The sequence below is a fragment of the Canis lupus genome, chromosome 6, assembly GCF_003254725.2.
Source record: "Canis lupus dingo isolate Sandy chromosome 6, ASM325472v2, whole genome shotgun sequence".
In the NCBI taxonomy this organism is placed as follows: domain Eukaryota; kingdom Metazoa; phylum Chordata; class Mammalia; order Carnivora; family Canidae; genus Canis; species Canis lupus.
The window spans coordinates 10,018,675-10,041,687 of record NC_064248.1 but is presented as its reverse complement, the minus strand read 5'-3'; the positions used below and the strand labels follow the sequence as shown (position 1 = coordinate 10,041,687).

Below are 23,013 nucleotides of genomic sequence, written 5' to 3'. Positions count from 1 at the left end.
TGTGTGTGTGTGTGTGTGTGTGTGTGTGTGTGTGTGTGTCTCATGAATGAATAAATAAAATCTTTTAAAAAAATAAATCTTTTTTTTTTTAATTCATGAGAGATAGAAAGAGAGGCAGAGACATAGGTGTCCCAATAAATAAAATCTTAAGAAAGAGAGAGAGAAAGTTTTTCAGGTAATTAGGCTAAGACCAGTTAGTTGTTTCATTCATCTCTTTCCCTGCGTTACTTGCTTGGCATCTTGTGCGTCTGAGTGCTGCTTATGGTTACAATGAGTAATTTCACACACCGGCCAAGCTCTTGGCTACTGCACCCTGCTTGTCTGGGAGGACGATTTGAGTTTCTGTTTGGAGCCAGTTGGATTACAGTCGTGCTTCATCCTGCCTCTAGTTTGTTTCTGTTTTGTTTCCATTTTCAGTCATTGCTGTGGCACTCCCCGCACTCGGTGCTCAGGCAGTTTACGGATGGTGAGGCCTGGCCTGTCTCGCCTCTCATGTCCCAATAATTAATGCAGCACCTCACCTTTAACCTTGTCTCAGTCATGGCTTTTCTAGACATCTGGTAATGAGATGCATTTGAATATCTTCTGAGTCAGGTTGCTATAGCCTCATATCGATGGACAACTTGATATTTAGGAATGGGGAATTTGTTGTCTTAAAATGCCCTCACGAAAAAAAAATGCCCTCATGCTGTTAGGGAGGTTGGGGCCCACTCCTACCACATACCCTGTAATCTTTCTTTTGTTTTTACTTTTTTTCAGTCAAGTGTCTATTTATGAGGTGGACAAGCAAGACTGTCGCAAATTTTGCACTACTGGCATCGATGGAGCCATGACAATTTGGGATTTCAAGGTATTTCCCACTTTTCATAAGAAATCTTATTTATGTTAAAACTCTTCCGATGACAAGACTTTTTCTCGTTTCTTGGAACAAAATGTCAAGTCCAGTGCACATCAGAAACGTAGAACATCACTTTGTAGTTGTCTTTAAAACCTGAGTCTAGGCACCTGGCTGGCTCAGTCAGCAGAGCATGTGACTCGATCTTGGGGTTGTGAGTTCAAGCCCCACATCAGGCATAGAGCTTATTAAAAAAAATAATAATAATTAAAACCTGAAAGCCATTAGGGGAAAACCAGATTTTCTCAGTGAGATGGGATATATCATTCCAGATCTCTATTTGTTCCTGGAGGAAAAATTGAGATTTATTTTTGTAGCAGGCCATGTGTTGAGCACCAGTCTGTTTAACTATATAGATATATTTTCGTGGTTTACACTAATTAATCTAGGAAACATTCACTAAATGCCTGATGGGTGCCAGGCCCAGTACTAGGCATTGAGGATATTGAGGTGAAAGAGTCCTCAAGGGGCTTGTCCAGTAGAGGGGGTAGGGGTGGGGTGGTGCTCCAGAAGAGGAGCCAGTGCCTCTGTTTCTACATTGAGGAATTTGAGGGGAGGTGGTGCATAGATTGCCAGTACTTCAGGGAAGAGATTGGCCTGAGCCACATCTCCAGGTGCGGTGGGATTTGGGGGCACATGGGAGTGAGGGGCGAGCAGTCTGAGTTGCAAGAGCAGAGCAGCTGAGCTCAAGCACGCCGTGAGTGTGAGGCTCTGCCGGTGGTCAGGGCTATAAGGGGGTCCTCCAGAAGCCCAAGGTGGAACTAGGAAACAGGTGATGACATGGGCAGGGAGAGGTGGCTGGGCTCTTGTCTGCAGACGACTAGGATTTGGTCCATAGCCAAGTAGAGAAACCCTGGGCTGTAAGGTGTGGGTGGCCTGGGCAACTGTGTGCTCCAGCAGAGGCTGTTGAGTCCAGTGAACAAGTGAGGAGGATGTGCCCTCCGCCTCTGACAGGAGCTTGGCCCCGAGCTGCTAGACCAGAAAGATTCAGGAGGAACAAATGAACACAGTAACCTGGAGATTGGAGGATAGTGGGCAAGATAAGGAACCAGAGGGGAGGAGCCAGGGTGAGCCTTCGAGTTTCATTTCTCCTGGTTCTTAACCTCCAAAATAGGTAAATGTTTACAGAATTCTGCTCTCGCCTGTGCAATACCATAATGTTTGATTTTTCCTCCCTCCTTGGATGAAATACATAATATGGAAGAAACCCTCTAGAATACTCAGGAGAAACAGTCTTCCTCTAAAAGCCCCTCCCACACACCCTTTTCACCTTGCCGTGCTTTCCATCCTGAGCATTGCAGCCCCCATGAAGTTAGCTCCCAGGGCATTTACACTCTGTGCTTTATTCTCTGAGTCCTTGGGCCACATCTCCTCTGCCTGGGTGTTGTGCCCCAGGCCCGCTGCTATGTGGCCTGTGAAATGCGGTACCTCGGAGAGGAGGCACGGTGGAAGGTGGGAGGTGCCGCACTGGGGCCTCATGCAGGCTGGAGCAGGTCCAGATCCTGTGGGGACTGGGAGGGGAGCTCAGGGCTTGGGAGGGCCTGCAGGGGGCCCACGCCTGGGAGAGCACGTCTCCAGGGTGAGCTAGGCCAGATTCCAGATTCAGGGGTGCAGGGCCTGCACATCAGTTTGGGCAGAGGGGGCAGTCTGGGGGGCCGGGGGATCAGGAGGGGAAAGACGAACTGTCCTCAGTTAACCCTCAGAGTTCTTCCTCCATTTTCAAGACCTTAGAGTCTTCCATCCAGGGCCTTCGGATAATGTGAAGCTGAGTGAGCCTCCCAGATCCAGCATGACAAACTGACAGACTGACAAACTGACAAATGTGCTGACACAGCCCCACCGTGTGCATGGTGGTGAGGAGAGCCAGCCGCAAGGAAACACTGAAGACACATTTGGCGCCAATATCGTTTGTGTGTTTTTTTGTTTGAATATAAGTGGTGACAGTGTTGGTTTTTTAAAAGCAGCAGTGATTTGGGGGTTTTTTTGTTTGTTTGTTTTTTTGTTTTTGCTATTTCATTCCATTCTTGACCAAAGCTTCTCTTTAAGTAGTTTATTATGGAAAATTGTCACACTAACTTAAAGGAAAGGGTGGGAAATATGTAAATTGTCTGCTAAACAATTAAATAAAAATACTGAATGTGGGTTTGGTTTGGTTTCCTTACATACACTATTTCTATTAGAAAAATAATGACAGACGCTTCATTAGATAGACTAGTTAGGGGATGCCTGGGTGGCTCAGCAGTTGAGCATCTGCCTTCAGCCCAGGGTGTGATTCTGGAGACCTGGGATCGAGTCCCACATCGGGCTCCCTGCAGGAAGCCTGCTTCTCCCTTTGACTACATCTCTGCTTCTTTCTCTTTGTGTCTCTCATGAATAGATAAAATCTGTAAAAAAAAAAAAAAAAAAAATAGACTAGTTTTCATGGTAGAATGCTAGATTCTAAGTTTCTGAAGTTGAGCCACCCTCCGACAAAAACCATGTGCTAAATGCTGGCTTCCAGTATCAGAGCGCTGCTGCAGACAGAGCCCGTGGGCCGTTCAACTGGTGCTCACGAGGCAGCAGTGACACCATGGCTGCGAGGCCCCGTGAGGCAAGGTGCCCTGGGTGCTGCGGGGACAGGCTGTGGGGAGAGGGGAGACACATGTTACCCATTCAGCTAAACATTATTGGGCCCAAACTCAGTTACTCTCATCATAATTAGACGGGAAGTTTGACATGCCAACGCTGTGAACCTTAGAGGTGCAAATATAAATAATTAGCAGAGGAAGTAAATACGGAGTAGCCCTGACACAGCCATACTCTTCATCTCCCTGGCCCAGGAGAAGGAGCAGTTGAGGTTCAGTGGGTTGAGTCCCCTCAGCAAGAGAGTTCTTGGCTTTGCCCGAGAAAGAATTCAAGAGCAAGCCGTTTAGAGAAAGGGACAAAGTAAGTGTAGAAGTAAGAAAGGAACCGCTTTCCAAAGTAGCAGTCTCCTCCCAGATGGGGAAGAGGATCCAGCCCCTGCCCGCCATCGCCCTTTTGCCTCTGACAAAGGGTTTTAGAAGTTTTTAAAAATTAGCTAGCTGTGCAGGAGGGGCTTACTCTTTAACTTTGGGTTTATCATTTATATCGGGCAGTTCTTCCATTGCTTAGGGTTGCAGAATTACCCACATGGAGCATTGGTAAGAATGTCCAACCTTCATGGCTTTCGCTGCCAGAGGGAGTGGGGTCTTGTGACTCCTCTTTTTTATGACCTTTTAGGTTAAGGGTCAGCCTAAAATCAAAATGACTTGACTCTGGTCAACTTGCCTCCTGCCTCACAGTGATTCGAAGACCACTAGTTTGAGAACACTGGTAACAGTGCTTCTCAGAGGACATCATGACCTATTCTCAAGAGTAATTTTGCAAAGGGGCAAAATTACTTTGCTCCAGGAGAGAATCTCAGCAGCCAACGGGCTGGCCTGGTGGGCCTGCCTCTTCCCTGTTTGCTGTAGCCGCCTCCCGGGACCCCCTATAGCAGGAGCCCCCTTGTGTATCTGTGTTTGCACCCATGCATCAGCAAGGCTGTTGTCACAGATAGACAAGAGTAGGCCCCAAATAGGAACTAGCTAAAACTGTTTTTTTTTTTTCATTAAATCACATGGTTTGGCCAGCAAGCCCAGAGGTGTTTAGAGAAACACTGTATTCCATGAAAGAAACAGCAACAAAGAGACAAAAGTTTCTAACTTTGCCTCCAAGAACTTAGCCAGAGTGGTCTTTTAACTTGGGCCATTTCTCACTGGTGGAAGAAGGCCCGTCCCAGTGACAGCAGCGGGAAACCCACAGTGCTGGCGTGCTGGGGTCTGCAAGCCCTCTCCTCCCACGACCTCTAAGACTTAGGCTGGGCCCAGGGCCCCCATAACTACCAATGAGGAGAGGGGGTGCTCTGGGTGATTGCCAAAGTCCTTTGATTCAAGGCTTTGGTCTGTGATGTCAGGTTGTGGCTCTGCCAAGTTGTGTGGCCTTGAGCAATCTAGTTAATATCTCTGAGCCTTTGTACCCTCATTTATGAAATGGGAATAGCAGGATTAGTAATTCCTGTTGGATACTCAGAAAAGCTGAGGTCCGCTTTTAGGCTTGACACTGGCCCTATAATAGGCCCAGGAGACCCTAATGGTAGTAAGGGAGAGTGGGAAGCAGTGTACAAAGAATCATGCAACCCAAAGAAAAATCCAATAGTTCTTTCCAGAATATGCTGAGAAAGGCTGAGTTCAGCCTCAGAACCCAGGTTGATTGCTTAGGCAACTCTTCAGTTGGCCCAATAGCCATCACACAAGTAGTTTAAGTTCCCATTTGTGGCCAATCTCTGGAGGCAATGATGTGAAAAGTCAGGGTTTCCCCAGGCGCCTGCAGCGTGGCTGAGGCATGAGCTACCTCATGTGGGCTCAGATCCCATTTTGATCAGTACGTAAATTATAAGGCTAGGTTATTCATTTATACATAATAATTCAAATACTGGGTTCAGTAGGTAGAATAATGCCCCCCCCCAAGATGTCCATGTCCTAATCCCCAGAATTTTGCAGATGTAATTAAAGATTTTGCAACAGGAAGAAGATTCTGGATTATCCAGATGGGCCCAGTGTAATCCCAGGGATCCTTATGAGAGGGAGCAGGCAGGTGAGTCAGAGATGGGGCCACAGCGGGGAGTGTCACAGGACCACGGGGCCCAGGAATGCGGGCAGCCTCTGGAAGCTGGAAAAGAAGGAAACAAGCCTCCCCTGGAGCCTACAGAAGGAACGCCACACTGCGCATCCCAAGACTGGGGACTTTGACCTCCAGAAATGTTAAGAGAATACATTTGTGTTTTCAGCCAGCCTGTGTGTGGCAAGTTGCTACAGCAGCAATACGAAACTAGCACATAGGGATCCCTGGGTGGCTTAGCGGTTTAGCGCCGCCTTCAGCCCGGGGCCTGATCCTGGGGTTCCAGGATCGAGTCTCACATCGGGCTCCCTGCATGGAGCCTGCTTCTCCCTCTGCCTGTGTCTCTGCCTGTGTGTGTGTCTCTCTGTCTCTCATGAATAAATAAAATCTTAAAAAAAAAAAAAAACTAGTACATATAAGGTCAATTTGGAAAAAGGAAGTATAGTCTAGAACAGGTATTCAAATTGAGGTCAGAGCCATTAGAGGCTGTAAAAATTGATTTAGAGGTCATGACTGGCATTTGATAAAACTGAAAGGAGAAAACATTTGCATGGCATGTAGTAAGAGTGCGTCCCCATACCTAGGTTTCGGATATAAGTGGGGGTGTGTACTAGGCTACAGTATGTATCACTGCGGGTTGTCACCAAAAAAAGTTGGAAAGCTACCTCAGTAAAGTCAGTCACGGGGTGAGGGGGTGAGGGGTCGGGGGGGGGGTGTCCCAGGAAGGGAGCTGTAGCCATGCCTTTGAGGCACTACTTAATAATAGCTACTGGCCCAGGCACCAAAGTAAGCAACCGACAGGCATCAACTACTCACAACAGGGATCCCTGGGTGGCGCAGCAGTTTAGCGCCTGCCTTTGGCCCAGGGCGCGATCCTGGAGACCAGGGATCGAATCCCACGTCAGGCTCCCGGTGCATGGAGCCTGCTTCTCCCTCTGCCTATGTCTCTGCCTCTCTTGCTCTCTCTGTGTGTGACTATCATAAATAAAAAAAAAAAAAAAAACTACTCACAACAACCCTACAGGGTTGGAGCTGTTACTGCCATATTTTAAAGATGCAAAGCAAGTCCAGAGAGCGGGGGAGGGGGGCTGGCTGTCACAGTCAGTGGAGCATGCGACTCTTGATCTAGGGGTTGTTGAGTTCAAGCCCCATGTGGGGTGTAGAGATTGCTTAAAAATCAAATCTTATTGGTGCCTAGGTGGCTCAGTGGGTTAAGCATCTGCCTTCAGCTCAGGTCATGATCCTGAGGTCCTGGGATCAACCCTGCATCTGGCTCCCTGCTCAGCAGGGAATCTACTTCTCCCTCTCCCTCTCCTGCTCCCCCAGCTCATGCTTGCGCTCTCTCTCTCTCTTTCTTGCTCTGTCTCAAAATAAAATCTTTTAAAAAAAAATCTTTAAAAAAACCCAAAAACCCCAAGTCCAGAGAGCAGAGTGACAGCCCGCATTGGAACCGGGGCGTCTCTCCAGAGCCCCAGGGGTAACTGCTAAGCACGCCCCCTACTGGGCGAGGGCAGGGAGTGGAGATACCTAATGAGCAAGTGCAGGTGAGTCTGCCCAGGCTCAGGGGTGCAGGGAGGTCACAGAAACTGACAGGAGGGCACCCTCCCTACTATACCTTGTGGGGTTGCATTGTAGTTTCCAACTGAACTGATACAAAACCATGTGGCTTGGAAGAGTGTGGGCAACAGGTGCGGCCCCCTGGGGCCCTGGGACATGGGATGCTAAGCCTGTTCTGGGCCTCCTGGGCTTTGTCCGCCTCACACGTGGCCTGGGAAAGGAGACACGGGGGTTTCTCCTCTTCCTCCTCACAGGGGTCAGGTGGCAGTCCCTTGATCTCAGGGAGAGAGACCCATCATCCCCGTCTGGAGGTGGGCACACGCGGAGACAGAAGGAGATGCGACCGGGTGCTTGGGGAAGGTGTTCCTCCCTGGTCTCCCCATTGCCTGGGCCAGCCCACGGCGTCCAGAGTGCAGAAGCCTGGCGCTTGGCTGCCCTCTTGTGACCAGGAGGCAGCAAGGACGAAGGCGCAGAAAGCCGGAAAATACCCCGGTGACCTGAAGTTATTACCTTCCTCCAAGTCAGCCAACCCTGAAGAGTCAGCCTGGGTGAGTAGCTGCAGTTCTTGGAAAAGAGAGAAGGGGGAGTGCAGCATCTTTACCCCAGGTCCCCCTGGGGTGGGTGGAGCAGGGGCAGTTTCCAGAAGAAACCAGCTCTTTGAACTGTTCCAGAACTCCAAGTGAAATCCCTCCACGCCAGGAGTGGCTTCACTTCGGGCTTGGGGAACTTGGTCCCCTAGGGAGCCGGTTCACAGAACACCTGCCTTGGCTTCCTGGCCTGAGATCTGCTTTCCTGTCCGCTGGGTCTTTCCTCCCTGAGGGGGGTCCGCAGTGCTTATCCTGAGTTTGCCTCACTTTGCAGAGTCCGAGATGGAGGCAGCCCTGCAGGAGGAGTGCCTTGTGCGAAGCTCATTTATCTAAGACTACTCGTCGGGGTTCCTTCCTTCATCCACTCATGCAGCAGGTGCACGAGGAGTGCTTCCCAAGCGCCAGGTGCAGGAGGGCTTCCAGAGCAAAGCCAACCCGGTTCCCGCTCACAGAGTTTATAATCCGTTTTCACCATGAGGAGGTAACCCTCAGGTGTTTAGATGTGTCTGGATGCTTTTAGAGATGGGTAACACAGTCTCAACCCAAACCAAGCTTAAACAGTAGAGTCCTCGGCTCACCGGTCCCAGTGGTCTGAAACCTCTGGAAGCTGGTTGGGCTCAAGCTGACCAGTCAGAGTTTGACCAGGGTGCTGGTCATTTCTGGGATTTCCTCCACCTGAGCTCTTTGTCATCTAGCTTCCCTTGTGCTGTTCCACTTTCGTGTTCAGATTCTTACAGCTCACCCAGAAGAGTCTTCCCTCCCTTCCACCACCACCACCACCATCATCATCATCATCATCATCATCATCATCATCATCATCATCATGTCCTGGGCTTGCTTTACCCTGGCCATCTGAGCTCATGAGCTCAGGACAGGGGACCCCAGGAGCCGATGGGGTTAGAGCCATCAGGCCCATGCCAGAGGTGGGGGTCAGCTCCCCCTGGGGTCATTCCCTGGGCATCTAGAAGCCAGGGAGGCAACAGATGTGCCCTCTGTGTTAAGTTGCACTTGTCCCCCACAAGAAGGGGGTGCTGGTACAGATCATCTGAAACTTTTTCTGTTCATCCCGCAGCCATGCTGGGACTGGCCACAGCTAGATGGGAGGGCGGCGCCAGCCCCTCAGAGTCTCAGCCAGGAAGGCTGCTGGCGGTCCTTTGGTCCTTTCAAACCATAGCCGAAGCTTGCTGAGCGCTCACTGCGCGCTCACTACTGGGAGAGCTCCCACGTTTGGAGACAAGGAATCCTCCCAGTCACCTTGCAGGGGCAGGATTCAGTGTTGATGGCAGCCGGGACTGGTGGGCGCAGGGTCTTGCTGGGAGCCCCGCAGTCACCTCCAGGGCAGAGGGTTGTGGACAGAGTGAGCTAAGAGACAAACCCTGCAGGGGGGGGACGGGGGGAGGGGGGAAGTGTTCCAGGCAGAAAGAAAACCATGTGTCAAAGCCCCGGGACCTGTCAGGGTGGGCGTCTGGCCCCAGATCCCGATCCCCTGCCTCCGGAAAGACCACAGAGCCCCAGTGCGGCTTGCTGCTGCCTGCGCCTGGGAGGGAGGACTCCTGGGGAGGAGCCCCCCGCTAAGAGAGGGCGCAGGAGGGGGTTTTCGCCGGGGGCTCCCCCATCCGCGCAGCCACCTGGCCACATCTCCACCGATGAGGCAGAGGCTAAGGATAGAAAGACCCCTGGGGACCACTCGGCCCAAGACCCAAATGCATGTGGCCACAAGGCCACCAGGCAGCTGGGAGGCAGGAGTGGACTGCGGCGGATCCAGGGGCAGGAAGTCGTCAGTGCGAGCCCGCGGGCACCCGGTCCCGGGCCTGCAGTTGCCGCGCCCCGTGGCCATCAGCTCCGGGAGGAGGGAAGGCGCGCACCCCGCCCAGCTGCCGCTCCGAGCCTCAGTTTCCCCGCGCGTAAAGTTGCAAGGGGCGGTTGCGGAGGAGCGCCGGGCGCCCGGGCTCCGCGCAGCCCCCACCCCGGATGGGTGGGCGGGGCCTGGGCTCTGGCCGCCACCCTGGTTGCCGCCCCGGTCCCCGCGGGGCTGAGGCTGAGGCCCCGCCCCCGCCCACGAGGAAGTGGCTGCGGCGCCGCGCGGGGCCCAGAGCCGGTTCGGCGCGTCGACTGCCCAGAGTCCGCGGCCGGGGCGCCCCGAGGTGAGGGGGCTGGGGCCGCCCGCAGGGGGTAGCGGGGAGTTGCCTGCAGGTGGGGAGGGTGCGGGGCGCCCGCGGGGGCGCAGGAGCGCGGGGAGGGGGTGCCCGGGGGAAGGGGCCCGGGGCGGGGGCTCGCCAGGTGCGTGGGGTCGCCCGGAGGCGAGAGCAGGGCCCGGGGTGGGCGGCCGCCTCGGGGCGAGGGGAGCGCGGGGCGCCCTGGCCCGACCCCCGCCGCCGCCCCGGCCTGCGCTCCCCGGCTCTACCCCGCGGCCGCTGCCCCCCGCTATTCCGGGCGGCGAGGGCCCCACGCCCAGTCACTTCCCCTCCATCCTCCAGCCTTCCGGGTTGCTCCGGCCGGGAAATGAGCTGGCGCCCCCGCCCACCTGGCCCCTCCCCCGCGCCCCCGCCCCCCCGCCCCGGCCCTCCGGGCGCCCCGGGGCCGGGGCCGCCGACCCTACCCGGAGGGGGTCCCCCTTCGCCGGAGGCGGGGACCCAGCGGGGCCGCCCGGGGCGGTGACAGCAAGGCCGGCGGGACTAGCGGGAGCCCGGAGCCCGGAGCCCGGAGCCCGCCGCCCGCCTAACGCGGCGCTGAGCTGGAGGCCGTCGGCGGGCCCCCGCGCCTGGCAGGTGGTGCTGCCCCGGCCACGGGCACCGGTTCCCGGGAGGCCCCCGGGCCGGGGTTGAGCGCGCCAGCTTCCTTAGCAGGCCACCTGACGGCTCTGGACCTCAACCTTCCTCCTCTGTAAAATGGGGACCTTTCAAGTGGCGAGGCTTACCTGGGATAGTGTGTGGAAGGCACTGGGTTGTGCCAGGCACACGCTGGGTACAGGTCGGTGCTCTTCCTGCTGCCACTACCATTGTAGGGCCTGCCCGCACTTACCAAAGTGTCTGGATGATGCTAACCTCTGAGATTTGGGGGTCAGAATCCCAAACTGCCATGTAGGAGCTGTGTGGCTTTGAGAGATTCTTGTTTTTATTTATTTATTTATTTATTTATTTATTTATTTATTTATTTATTTATTTATTTATTTATTTATTTATTTTTAAAGATTTTATATCTCTGTTCATGAGAGACACACACAGAAAGAGGCAGAGAGACACAGGCAGAGGGAGAAGCAGGCTCCCCGAGGGGAGCCTGATGTGGGACTCAATCCCAGGACCCCAGGATCATGACTTGAGCCAAAGGCAGATGCTCAACTACTGAGCCACCTAGGCATCCCCGATTCTTGACTCTGAGTCTTTTTCCTCATGTACAAAATGAAGGTTTAAAAAAACACGAAAGAAACCCAAAACAACCCTTTAGGCTTGCTCTTGGGGGTAAAAGAATGTATGTCAAAGCTGTGGGTAAAAATGCTGTGCATTTAAAGATGCCGGTAAAGGTAGTTTATGTGTGTCTATGTACATAATCCACACAGGTCTTTTCAAATAGTTAAATGATATCCCAACATGTTAGTGTCACAATTTACTCTTGCCATATTTGTAGTCATCTGGATTTTTCCACCCTTCCACCATTCTAGAGGGGGTTATTATGAACATGTTTGCTTAAAAAAAAAAAAAAAAGTCGGTGGTTATTTTCTTAGCACCAAAATGAATCTATGCCACCAAAGAGTGTTAATTTTTAAGTTCCTGTTTGTGTTATTCTGCTTGTTCCTACCCAGTTGTTGAATTGTTTTTACATCGCTCTTCTGAAAGGCTGAACAAATGAGAATTTCTCCACAACCCTGCCAACATTGAGTTTTATGTGTTTTTGGATTTTGTTTTGTTTGGATTGCTTTATTAGTACGCTTTATGGTGCTTTCTATGATTGTTTTCATTTATGTGTCTTGACTTGATTTTTGCCTGGTTAAGACTTCAGGAGCAGAGTTGGGGAGGAGGTTTTGGCTGGTCTGGGGTGGCAAGGCCTATTCCATACACAACAGGAAGTTGAGTAACTGCTTAGCACGCGTACAAAATGGCTTACTGGCAACTCCCTGGAGCGTCTGAGCTGGGTGGGGACTTCCCTGAGTGCCTGTAGGGCCAAGATCCTGCTCCAGATGGCTCCTGCCTAGATTAGCCTCAGATACAGCCAAACCTCTGGCTTCAGAGAACCTTGGCCAGGTTTTTCTAGAAGCAATAAGGAACCTACAGCTAGTGCCTTGTTCAGCCCCCACCTTTTCTGGTAGAGATGTGAAGGAAGTATTGGCTGAGGGCATCCAGTTGGTATGGAGAGTTAGAATTTGACCCTAACGCTGTAAGGAAGGAGCCCTGAGGCCCTCGGTCAGGCAGCCCAAGGCTCTACCTGGCTTGCTTTGCTCTGAGGGGAGCTGAGTTCTTCCCAAGTGCTCAGCAGAGGATCTTCTAGATTTCAGATTTCCAAGTTTTGCTAATCATTGACCCTAATCAGGAAGAACACAAAACAAAACTGAACACATACTCCCCAGTAAATATTTACAAATTGCATACATATGTCACTGAAATAATAAAGCATATTCATTCCTTGGAGCCTATCCCCTAAAGAAAAGGATGGGATTTATTCAATTTGCCTTCAAGAAATACGTATTGAGCACCTGTTATGTGCCAGGAACTCTAATTGGTGCTGAGGATACGTGGGTGGACATAGCACCTACCATGCCCCTAGATAGTTCGCGTCCATACCCCGGTGCATGGTTTCTGGCATGGCACCCTCTGGATGGAAACCACACTCTGGAGACCCAAAACCCCTCCCAGACCTCATGCCGCTCTTCCCTGTGCTCTCCCACGCCCAGCCCTGGGTAATCTCCAGCCCATTTGTACTGAGCCTTCACTGTGTGCTGAAAGGACGCAGGGAACGTGCCGCTGGGAACACAGAGATCCTGGCGTTAGGCTGGCAGAGGGGAGCCAGCCAGGGGAGACTCCACATTTGACCCACACTCCCCCAGCCTCTGTTTCTGGGATAATGAGGCACAGATCACTGCACGTGGACTCCAAGTCCCAACACGGTTCCTCTCTCTGTCCTCAACAGTCAAATGGGCCCATGGTGCTGGCTCACGGGGCTGCCTTGACAAGTGGGTGGGTGTCCTGGAGGCCATGGCCTCAGCCTCCCTTTGTCTCCCCGTCCCCGGAGCCATTGCTGAGGCTTTGTGTTGTTAACAGGCTTGGGCAAAAGCAACTCTAGTTGCATAGTCTTTAGGGTGACTGGCTGGCAGTCGGTGCCTTCCCATCCCCCCATGGAGGTTTTCCTGGGAAGGATTAAGTCAAAGTTCCCGCAGCAGGGGGTGGCCCAGTGTGAAGGCTGTGTTGTTGCTTTGCCTGACCACGGGAACAATCCAGTGATTCTGCTCTAGGAGGATGTTGCCCTGAGGCAACAGTGGCCAGAGAAGCTACTCTTCTCTCTGGGTTGCCACTTCCTCATTTGTAACATGGGGGGTTGGGAGTCATTGCGGAGGCCCTGCTGGTTTTAGTTGCTTTGCAGAAGTTATGAAAAGGAGGAAAATGCACCTTCTCTCCCAGCCCCTTCACCCATATCTACCCCCTACGCCCTTTAAGATGTTAGTTAATTCCATGTACTATGAGTATTTCTATCTGAATTCATGCTAAAGTGTGGTTGGCTGATAGATGTGATCTGAACTACCCCCCCCCCCCCGCCCCCCGCCTGTCCCGCTGTGCCTGTGGCCCCTTTCTCTCCCACTTGCAGATCTTTAGATCCCAGGAAACCATGGTCAGGGCTCCCAAAGTCCTCTTGGCTGTGTTACTCACTAGTATGGGGGCTGCCATCTTCAGCAGACCCAACCTCTCCATCCTCACAGCCTGGAACTCTGGAACATACACTAAACAGGCTCTTACAGCCTGGCCCACACTTCTAGATACTCTTGCCAAGACCCTGCAAGGAGCAGAGACCTGCAGCTGCACCGCGTGGGAAGTTGCATTCTGCTGCCGAGCTGTGGGCCCAGGGACCCCCAGGGCTGTAGCCACAGGGCTTCTTGCTTCCGGGCCACCAGGGGCTGAAGGGGCAGGGGCTGGCTGGCCTCCACCCTGGTTCAGCAGCCAACAAGAGCCTGGCTGGGGTGTGGGAGTGAGCCTCTGGCCTGATCTATGCCTCCCTGGCAGTGATGGAAAAGGGAGGGGTGGGCAGATGAGCACAGATGGACCTGCTACTCCCACTTCTCAGTCTTGTGGTCTGTGGTATGGATAGTGATGAAGGGCTCCAGCCAAGCTGGATGCCAGTGCTGACCCAGCCCAGAGGCACCGGAAGTGCTGAGGAAAGTCCCCATCAAGCCTGCTGACCTGAGCTGAGGGCCCCCAAAGCACCACTTCCGGGGCCTTTGCCTTCCACAAGAGGCCTTATAAGGACAGGCTGGGGAAGCAGCCCTGGTGGGAGCACAGTGCTTGTGTGTGTGTGTGTTTGTGTGTGTGCATGCATGAGGCTGAACACAGGGAGGGAGGAGTGTCTTGTGTATACACGTGCAAGGCTGAACACACGGGAGCGGGTGCGGCCTGAGCCTGGGCTGTGGACTGAGCAGTGTGGACTGAGGACTCACTTGGTGCCGAGCTCTAAGCATGTCCCTGCCCTGTACGTGCACTTGTGTCTCCGTGAGACAGACCTGGGCCGCCCCAGGAACCTTCCAGAGCTTCCTGCTATAAAGGAAAATTTTGCATCTGGGGCTGGCAGGAGGAGCAGGGACCGCAGGTGGTGAGCCCGGGGTCAGGGAGCCAGGCCCCACAGGATCCCTGGTGCCGCCTGGGGCCAGCTGGAGCCCTGGATTGCCCGGCTGTGCAGTAGGCTACATGCAGTTCGTCCCTCCCTGGCCTCAGGGCCCTGGCTCAGCGCTGGGCCTTCCCACAAGGCCTCCTGGCCAGCCATGTGGGTAAGCTCAGCCTGAACAGGTGGCCCTTCTTCTGTGGGGCCAGGTAGGTGCTCCCTAGTTTCCGGGGGGTTCCAGGGCCCAGGCCCAGAACTAGGGGGAAGCCTTTTTTAGCCCCGTCCATGGGATGCGGAGCTGCCAACTGGTCGGGGAGACAGCCAGGCTCCTGGTGACACCTGCCAGGTGTGACTGGGCAGGTAGCTTCCTCTCACTGAGCCCCATCCTCTCCATCTGTCACTGGGGCTGTGGCATCCGAGCACTGAAGTCCAGAACACCTGGGGTGAGGGGATGAGTGTAATAGGTAAAGGGCCTAGAGCCTACTTATCTTGATGAGTGCTGAGCAACCTATAGAATTGAGTGACTATATTTTACACCTGAAATGAATATAACATTGTCAACTATACTGGATTAAAAAAATGCCTGGACTGCTTAGAGCTGGCAAGTAAGGAGCATTCAGGAAATGGTGGTGTGTGGGTTTTTTTTTTTAAGATTTTATTTATTTATTTATGAAAGACACAGAGAGAGGCAGAGACACAGGCAGAGGGAGAAGGAGGCTCCCTGTGGGGAACCTGATACAGGACTGCTCCCAGGACCCCAGATTCATGACCTGAGCCAAAGGCAGATGCTCAACCAGTGAGCCACCCAGGTGCCCTGGTGGTGGGGTTTTGTGTGTTTGTGTCTTTAAAGATTTTAAGTAATCTCCACCCCCAACATGGGGCTTGAACTCACAACCCCAGGATCAAGAGTCACATGCTCTACCAACTGAGCTGGCCAGGCACCCCAGTAGTGTTTTGGTGTGGGTTTTTTTTTTTTTTTTTTTTTCTGTAATTTTTTAATAAAGAGCTTATCGAGCACCTACTGCGTGCCAAGCATCTAGGCCCTGGGGAAAGCATTGTGGACAAGTGAAACCTGTCTGCATCAAGCTCGGCAAGGCCCAGCTGGGCGAGAAAGGCAGCCGGCAACGTGGATGAGGACCCTGTAAGAAATGGTCAATAGTGATCCTCTGTGGGAATTCAGTCCAGAATAGGGAGTGCTGGGGTGGGGGTGGCGGCTGCAGTTTTGAATCAGTGGCCAGAGGTGGTCAGAGAGGCCTCCCTGTGAAGGTGGCGTTGGGACATGAAGGGGAAACGCGGGGCTGGCCATGGAGGCCCCTGGGGGTAGAGCTCTGGAGGCGGGGGAACAGCCAGTGCCAAGGCCCGAGGCCCCTGTGCCCCGGGATCAGCCGCTGGGCTAGCTGGGGAGACTGAATCCTGCACGGGTGGGTCAGGGCTGGGTGTCACCCCATGGGAGCTGGGTCTCCTGAACACCTACCGGGTGCCGGGTGAGGAGAGAATGGGTTTGAGGAAGTGGTGTGCACTCTGGGCCTTTCTAGAGGAGTAGGACTTTGCCAAATGGAACAGGGGTGGGCAGAGCTGGGTGGGGGGGGGAGGGGACTGCCCCTCACCCACTGTGCTGGGGATCCCACCCCACCTCAGGTGCAGTGGGCACCCCTGAAGCTCAGTGGCAGTGGGGGGAGGCTGGGGAGGTGTAGTCAGCGCAGGGCCCGTTCTGGGGGTGCTGCCCTCTGTACCCACCTTCACCCCACAGTCCAGCCACCCACTTGGGGCCCAGTCCCGCCCCTCCTCCCTATGGAAGGAGCAGTAAGTGGTTTTCTGGATGAAGATGGGTTGTCTGTGTGGGTCTGTGCCCTCACCTGCAGGCCGGCTTCCTCCCCTCCCTCTCCAGAGAACCAGAGCTCTGGGTGGGAAAGGCTGCGGGCTGTGCACTGGTGCCCCTCTCATTTCATCCTCACTCCATCCTTTTCTTTTTTTTTTTTTTTAAGATTTTATTTATTTGAACGAGTGAGCGCACAAGATGGGGGGAGGGGCAGGCTCCCTGCTGAGCAGGATCCAGGATCATGACCTGAGCCCAATGCACTTAATGGACTGAGCCACCCAGGTGCCCTTCACTCTGTCCCTCTGCCAGGTTGTGGGGGGGGCCTCTACCCTTGAGGAAACTGAGGCACAGATGATGAGCACAGGTGACCCGGGTCAGGGTCAGCACACCGCACTCATGGAAGGTGGGGCCGGGACCAGAGCTGGGGCTGACTCGGGGTCCCTTCCTCTCTATGGCACAGGAGCTAAGCGGCCATGGCCTACCACAGCTTCCTGGTGGAGCCCATCAGCTGCCACGCCTGGAACAAGGACCGCACCCGTGAGTGCTGCGCGCAACCCACCGGATGACGTGGGGCGGGGGCCCCCGGACTGTGTGCGGGCAGTAAAACAGCCAGGCGCCCTGGACTGGGGCTCGGAGGGCTGGCCGGCCCCCTCCTGCGCCTCCAGTCCTGAGGGTGTAAGAGGGACGAGCCCTGGGAACGTGCAGGGGCAGCCAGCGAGGGGCACTTGAGTGGAGGCCAGAGCACAGCCCTGCGTCCAGCTCGGGTGCAGGTCCTGCTCGGGCTCCCAGACCGGGGGTGGGTCGGGGGTGGTGGTGGAATGAAGACAGCCTGGAGAGAAACACGAGAGGATGAGGGGAAAGCACTGGAGGCAGAGGCGCTGGTTTAGAACAGGTGGCCAGCGGGTCTTTTGGAGGTGAGGGAGGCAGCCATGCCATAGGCCCCACAGCGGGAGAGCCCGGCATTGTCAGGAACAGCAAGCAGCCCAGGGCTGGAGTTGGGGAGCAGAGGGGGGTAGCTCCCCTGCTGTGGTGGTGCCTGCGGGTAGTGGGTACTGGTGAAGGATGGCTAGTCCCGGGGAGGGGGGGTGGCAGGGTGCTTCAAGGAACTCTGCACCAAGGCAGGGGGTGAAGGACCACATGTTGCCCAAGTGGCGTGAAGGGTGCTCCTGGTAGAGGGGTGTCATGAGGGAAGGGGGAACCAGGGCATGCACCCCACCTCCTACTACCTACCCCTACCCTTCTCTCCTGCAGAGATTGCCATCTGCCCCAACAACCACGAGGTGCACATCTATGAGAAGAGTGGGGCCAAGTGGGTCAAGGTGCATGAGCTCAAGGAGCACAATGGGCAGGTGACAGGTATGTCAGACTGACTGGGATCACTCTCTTGAAAGGAGATGGGATGATGCAGGGCCAGCCAGTCACTCTCCCAATCACTGTGTTAGGATAGTTTGGGTTGCGAGTAACACAACCAGTATTTCAAACTGGCTTAAGTTACAAAGGGATGATGTTGGCTTATGTTACTGAAAAACTGAAGATGTTTCTGGGCTTCAGGAAAGGCTTGATCCAGCAGCTCAGCTCAGCATTAGCAAGAACTCATTTATTTCCTGTCTCTTGGCTTTCCAGCACATTTGGTGATATTTGGGAGCCGTAACTCTCAGTATCAGTTCTACAGGCATCCCGTGGAGCAGCTCTCATCCAAATTATGGCCTCTTAAGCCCCTCCTATGTGGATGCCAGAGCCACCTCTGCTTGGATGGCTTCAGCCTGTTTCCTCCCCACTCCACAGGCATTGACTGGGCCCCTGAGAGTAACCGAATTGTGACCTGTGGCACAGACCGCAATGCCTATGTATGGACGCTGAAGGGCCGCACATGGAAGCCCACACTAGTCATCCTGCGGATCAACCGGGCTGCCCGCTGTGTGCGCTGGGCCCCCCATGAGAACAAGTTTGCTGTGGGAAGTGGCTCCCGTGTCATCTCCATCTGCTATTTTGAGCAGGAAAATGACTGGTGAGTGCCCAGGCAGGGTCAGAGTCAGTTTGGAGGGATCCCGGGGCCACCGACCAAAAGATGTTGGGACTAGTGTCCCAGAAAGTACTGGATAGAGTTTCAGGAACCTTGTTCACATGACACAGGGGAAGAATGTCCTCTCTGGACCTTGTAGGGGAGGCAAGGAACACTCCCACAGCCCTCAGTAATGAGGGCACAGACCACAGCAGGACCACCTCTGTGGGCACTACACAAGGCCCTGCACAAAGCCTGGTACTCACTCCCTGACCGCCCCTTGGGCTGGGCATCGGTTGTCCCCACTTTTCAGATGAGCAAAGTAAGGCCCCATAAGGTCACTTGTCCAAGATGTCCAGCCTGTCATGGTCCAGGGCCACATCATCATCTTTTTCCCTGGGTCCCTGTAGGCAGAGCCTAGGCTGGAATCTGGGAGACCTGAAATCGAATTCTGCCCTGGCCAATTAGCTGCTGTGTGACTGAGCCGGTCCCAGGGTTGTCATGAAGCTTAAGGGAGACCAGGGATGGAGTTCCCACCTGGAGGGCACCCAGTACCCTACCAGCCCGATCCAGGCCCCTCCCTCTGGGGACCTTGGGGGTCTGCAGGGCCCCGTGGGAGTGTGGAGTCCCTGGGGTGCTGAAGCTACCAGTTCCCCTCCCCTCCGTGTATCCAGGTGGGTGTGCAAGCACATCAAGAAGCCCATTCGCTCCACGGTCCTCAGCCTGGACTGGCACCCCAACAATGTGCTCTTGGCCGCGGGCTCGTGTGACTTCAAGTGCAGGTGAGCCGTGTCAGCCCAGGAACCGGGGACTGGAAGGTGGAGGGAGCCCTGCGGGGGGATCTGGGGCCTCAGTCTTGTATCTGTGATGTTTACTTTTGGAGGGGTCACCACTGGGTCCTGTCTCCAGGCCATGGAGAGGCTTGGCAGGATGCACCGCACCCCTTACCACTGCTTAATGGCGGTGAGAACTCTTTCCTAGGCCCTCCTGTCCTTGTTTCCTTGTCTACCATCGCAAGGACAAGGAGTGGCTTCTACCTTCTCACACTAAGGCATACATGACCGAGAAGCAACACACCTGCCTTGTCACCTTGGGCCTGGAATGTAGTCTCCAGTTGCCATTGGCTGTTTTTATTTCTGGGTGCAGCTCCTGTGGGCCTCCCAAGGCCTGGGTCTCTGCTCCGGCAGGCACCAGGACGCCTTTGGAGGCCCCAGACATAGAGACAGTAATGTCCTGCTGAGGCTCTGTTGGCGGGTGGGGAGCTGGTGATCTGTCCTGTCCGGTGACCCCAAGCTGGCCCTGGGACAGAGAGGGCGTTAATGTGTGCTGGCTAGAGCTGCGGGAAGGCGGTCTGGGCTGGCAAGTTGCAGAGCAGGGAGGAGGAGAAGCGTCCCAAGGGCCGGCTGCGGAGCATAGGCGCCAGCATGGTGGAGACCAGGACAGCCCCAGGGGCTGTGTCAGTGTTGTTAGTCCTCAGATGAGGGCCCCAGGGCCCTGGGAGTTCATGGGGGACCTCCTGGCCCCATTCTGCTGCACGAGGGCACCGAGGCCCAGATTGGCCCAAGCATGAGGACTCAGGCCATGAAGAGCTGGCTCTGGTTCCCACCAGTTCCGGGCTGAGCACTGACCTCACCGGGTGGGTCTGGGAGAGACGCCCCAGTCATGGAGGTCTGTTTCTTGCTCTGCCCTGGCAGGATCTTCTCGGCCTACATCAAGGAGGTGGAGGAGCGGCCAGCACCCACCCCGTGGGGCTCCAAGATGCCCTTTGGGGAGCTGATGTTTGAGTCTAGCAGTAGCTGTGGCTGGGTGCACGGCGTCTGCTTTTCGGCCAGTGGTAGCCGCGTGGCCTGGGTCAGCCACGACAGCACCATGTGCCTAGCCGATGCCGACAAGAAAATGGCGTGAGTAAAGGCCATGGGGGGCAGCAGGGGGGTGACGGGCACAGGGCAGGAGGGGCTGGAGCGGCTGACCTCTCTGTCTCTCTCTCTCAGTGTTGCCACTCTGGCCTCTGAAACGCTGCCACTGCTGGCCCTGACCTTCATCACAGAAAACAGTCTGGTGGCAGCGGTGAGGCGGGGAGGGGGAGAGTGGGAAAGGGAGAGAGGGAGGGGTGCTGATGAGGGTGGCCCTTTACTGGTTCCCTGCTCCCCCTCCCCCAGCCCCTAGTCTTTTTTTCCTTCCTGGTCCAAATAGGCTGGGAGGGGCCACCTGGTCTCTAGCATGCTCCCTGGCTGCTGTGAAGGGAGAAGGGGGAGCAGAAAATTGTGCCCTGCACTCTAGGGTTTCTGCTTCCCTACTAACTCTGGCTATGTGGGGGCAGCACAGTTGGGAACACACATCCAGAAGGGCACTGCCCTCCCTCCTTCTGCCCACTGATCTCTCCAATCCCTTTTCACCCCTCAACAAACCTCAGGTCCCGGGGGGGTGGGGCCAGGGGGGGATCAGGCCTGGTTTGCCTACAGAAGCATTCAGCTATGGGTGTTTGCCCAGAGTGGGTGTAACCAGTTGGGCAGGGCAGAAGGTCCCCAAGCTTCTAGGAGAGTCTTGGACAAGTTTTCTCAACTGGGCGTTGGCCTTGCCAGGGGAGGGGGCACCCCTAGATGCTCACCCCCAGCATGTGGTCCCTGTTGGTATGCCTGGCGTCAGCGTAGCTGTCTCTGAACTGGCACTGGCTTCCCAGTAGCTCCACCCAGGTCCTGCCACCCGGCTTCTGGCCAGACAGCCCCCATCTGTGTCACGCCTGGTCTCCAGCCTGTTGACTCACACAGAAGATAGGGGTGCTGTGCCAGCCCTCGGGCCTGCTCCAATGATACCCCCACCCTATTGCAGGGCCACGACTGTTTTCCGGTGCTGTTTACCTATGACAGCACCACAGGGACACTGAGTTCTGGTGGGCGGCTGGACGTGCCCAAGCAGAGCTCACAGCGTGGCCTGACCGCCCGAGAGCGCTTCCAGAACCTGGACAAGAAGGCGAGCTCAGAGGGCAGCGTGGCTTCTGGCTCCGGCCTGGACTCACTGCATAAGAACAGCGTGAGGTGAGAGCGGGACTGATGCCACTGGGAGGAGAAATAAAGCCAAAGTAGGGGCTGGGGGCCCTGACTGAGGAAATGGGGTGACCCTCTAGGTTGCACAAAAATAACATCGGGCCAGGATGCAAACCCAGCAGTGGGTGTGCTCTGCATTTTTTGAAGAAGGTCTGTGGGATGACCAGAGGGCACCCAACCCTGCAGGGCAGGGCTGAGGCTGAAGTGGTCCTGCTGTTGCCTCCTTGTGCAACTAGGCAGGATGAAGAGAAACTATCCACAACGCTCCAATCCTGCCAGCCACAGGTGTCCACCCTGCAGCAACCTGGGAAGACTTCCTGACTTGGCCCCTTGGCTGGGTGACCCCCTCCCATGGCTATCAGGCCGTGTTTTCAGACTAACCCCTGAGCCCAGCCTTCAGGGCTTATTGGAATGACCCCGCATGTCCTCCCAGCTCCAGGTTTTGCTTTTTGCCCCCATCCTGCTCCACGGTCACCCTGGACATTACCCCACACACGTGATTCATGCCGTTGCACATCTGGTTCTATTTCCCTGGATTTCCCTTGGCACCTTGCACATTCCTGCTCCTCCTCAAAGCAGACTCATGCAACCCCGCGGGCCACCTCCCAGGCTCTGTGCTGAGCACCCCAACTGTACATCCCAGTGCTTCTCACTGGAGTTAGCTGCTCCCCAGAGGGCAAGCAGGGCTCCAGCTGGGACCCGTCAAGCCCCCCTCTTCTTTGCAGCCAGATCTCGGTGCTCAGCGGGGGCAAGGCTGAGTGCTCACAGTTCTGCACCACAGGAATGGATGGTGGCATGAGCATCTGGGATGTGAAGGTGAGTCCTAGCCCACCATGGCCCTTCCTCCCCCTCGTCCTCCCTGGAAAGCCCTCTCCGTCCCTACAGAAGAAAGGCACTTCTTTGGGATGAAGAAGGGGGAAGAGTAGCACCACCCTGGGCACCTCCCTTTAGGGCTGGATTAAAACCAAGTCTGTCCAGCTCCAAAGCCCAGGTTCTCTGTCCTCTGCCTGGCTGGAGCTGGGATGGCGGTGAGTGGGACCACCGTGAGAACTAGCCTGTCTGTTCTGCTGTCTCTTTCCAGAGCTTGGAATCAGCCTTGAAGGACCTCAAGATCAAATGACCCATGAGGAATATGTTGCCCTCATCCCCACTGCTGGGGAAGGGGGTCAAGAAGGCTAAGGGTCGCTTTGCTGAATGTTTTTAGGGTAGTAGTCTGGGTCCCCCTGGAGACTGCTCCAGCCAGAGGGGAGGGCAAAGTGGGGAGGGGAGGGAAGCTTTTCTTACCTATTGAAGGAACATAGGTCTTTTTGTCAGAGAAATGTTTTCATTTATTGTTAAAAACAAAAATGTTCCCAAAGCACTGTGCTGGTCATGAACTGCTTCAAAAACATGGAGGTAATAAAAAAGCAATCTTAGAACTGGTCTCCTGTGTTTGGGAGAAGTCCGTATTTGCATGGGCACAGGTAGCTTGCTTCTGCTCACCAGCAAAATTGATCCTTAAACCTGAGGGTCTTCTCCTGAATACTTCCCTTTCCCCTGTAGTCCTGTGGGGAGTGGGGGTGGGGGGGCAGACCCTGGTGGCTGTCACTCTGTAGTCAGTCCTAGACCGGTGGTTGCACACCTTTCCAGGCTGCTTCTGAGCTTTAATGGAA

The 23,013-nt window shown here is 54.9% G+C and overlaps 2 protein-coding genes across 3 annotated transcripts in view; both read left to right on the top strand.

Annotated features, from left to right (window-relative positions):
* The window catches only part of ARPC1A (actin related protein 2/3 complex subunit 1A), a 33,118-nt gene extending 30,081 nt beyond the window's left edge, over window positions 1-3,037 (top strand). For both annotated transcript variants that reach the window (XM_025426191.1, XM_049110847.1), the window contains 2 exons: window positions 760-850; window positions 2,620-3,037. In XM_025426191.1, coding sequence (XP_025281976.1) covers window positions 760-850; window positions 2,620-2,658 — 130 coding nt within the window. In that variant the 3' untranslated portion in view covers window positions 2,659-3,037. The remainder of the gene's footprint in view (window positions 1-759; window positions 851-2,619) is intronic.
* A 6,649-nt stretch (window positions 3,038-9,686) lies between these two features.
* Window positions 9,687-22,779, top strand: ARPC1B (actin related protein 2/3 complex subunit 1B). The gene is made up of 10 exons (XM_025426190.3): window positions 9,687-9,842; window positions 16,776-16,852; window positions 17,567-17,671; window positions 18,101-18,323; window positions 18,992-19,099; window positions 20,012-20,218; window positions 20,309-20,384; window positions 21,147-21,352; window positions 22,087-22,177; window positions 22,443-22,779. The coding sequence occupies exons 2-10, from the start codon at window positions 16,789-16,791 to the stop codon at window positions 22,479-22,481; spliced, it is 1,119 nt and encodes a 372-aa protein (XP_025281975.1). The 5' UTR covers window positions 9,687-9,842; window positions 16,776-16,788; the 3' UTR covers window positions 22,482-22,779.
* The last annotated feature ends 234 nt before the right edge of the window (window positions 22,780-23,013 follow it).

Coding starts and splice junctions, on each gene's coding strand:
- ARPC1B (XM_025426190.3), top strand. CDS start 16,789: ATGGCCTACCACAGCTTCCTGGTGGAGCCCATCAGCTGCCACGCCTGG. Junction 20,219..20,308: donor GATGCCGACAAGAAAATGGC/GTGAGTAAAGGC, acceptor TCTCTCTCTCAG/TGTTGCCACTCTGGCCTCTG. Junction 21,353..22,086: donor CTGCATAAGAACAGCGTGAG/GTGAGAGCGGGA, acceptor TCTTCTTTGCAG/CCAGATCTCGGTGCTCAGCG.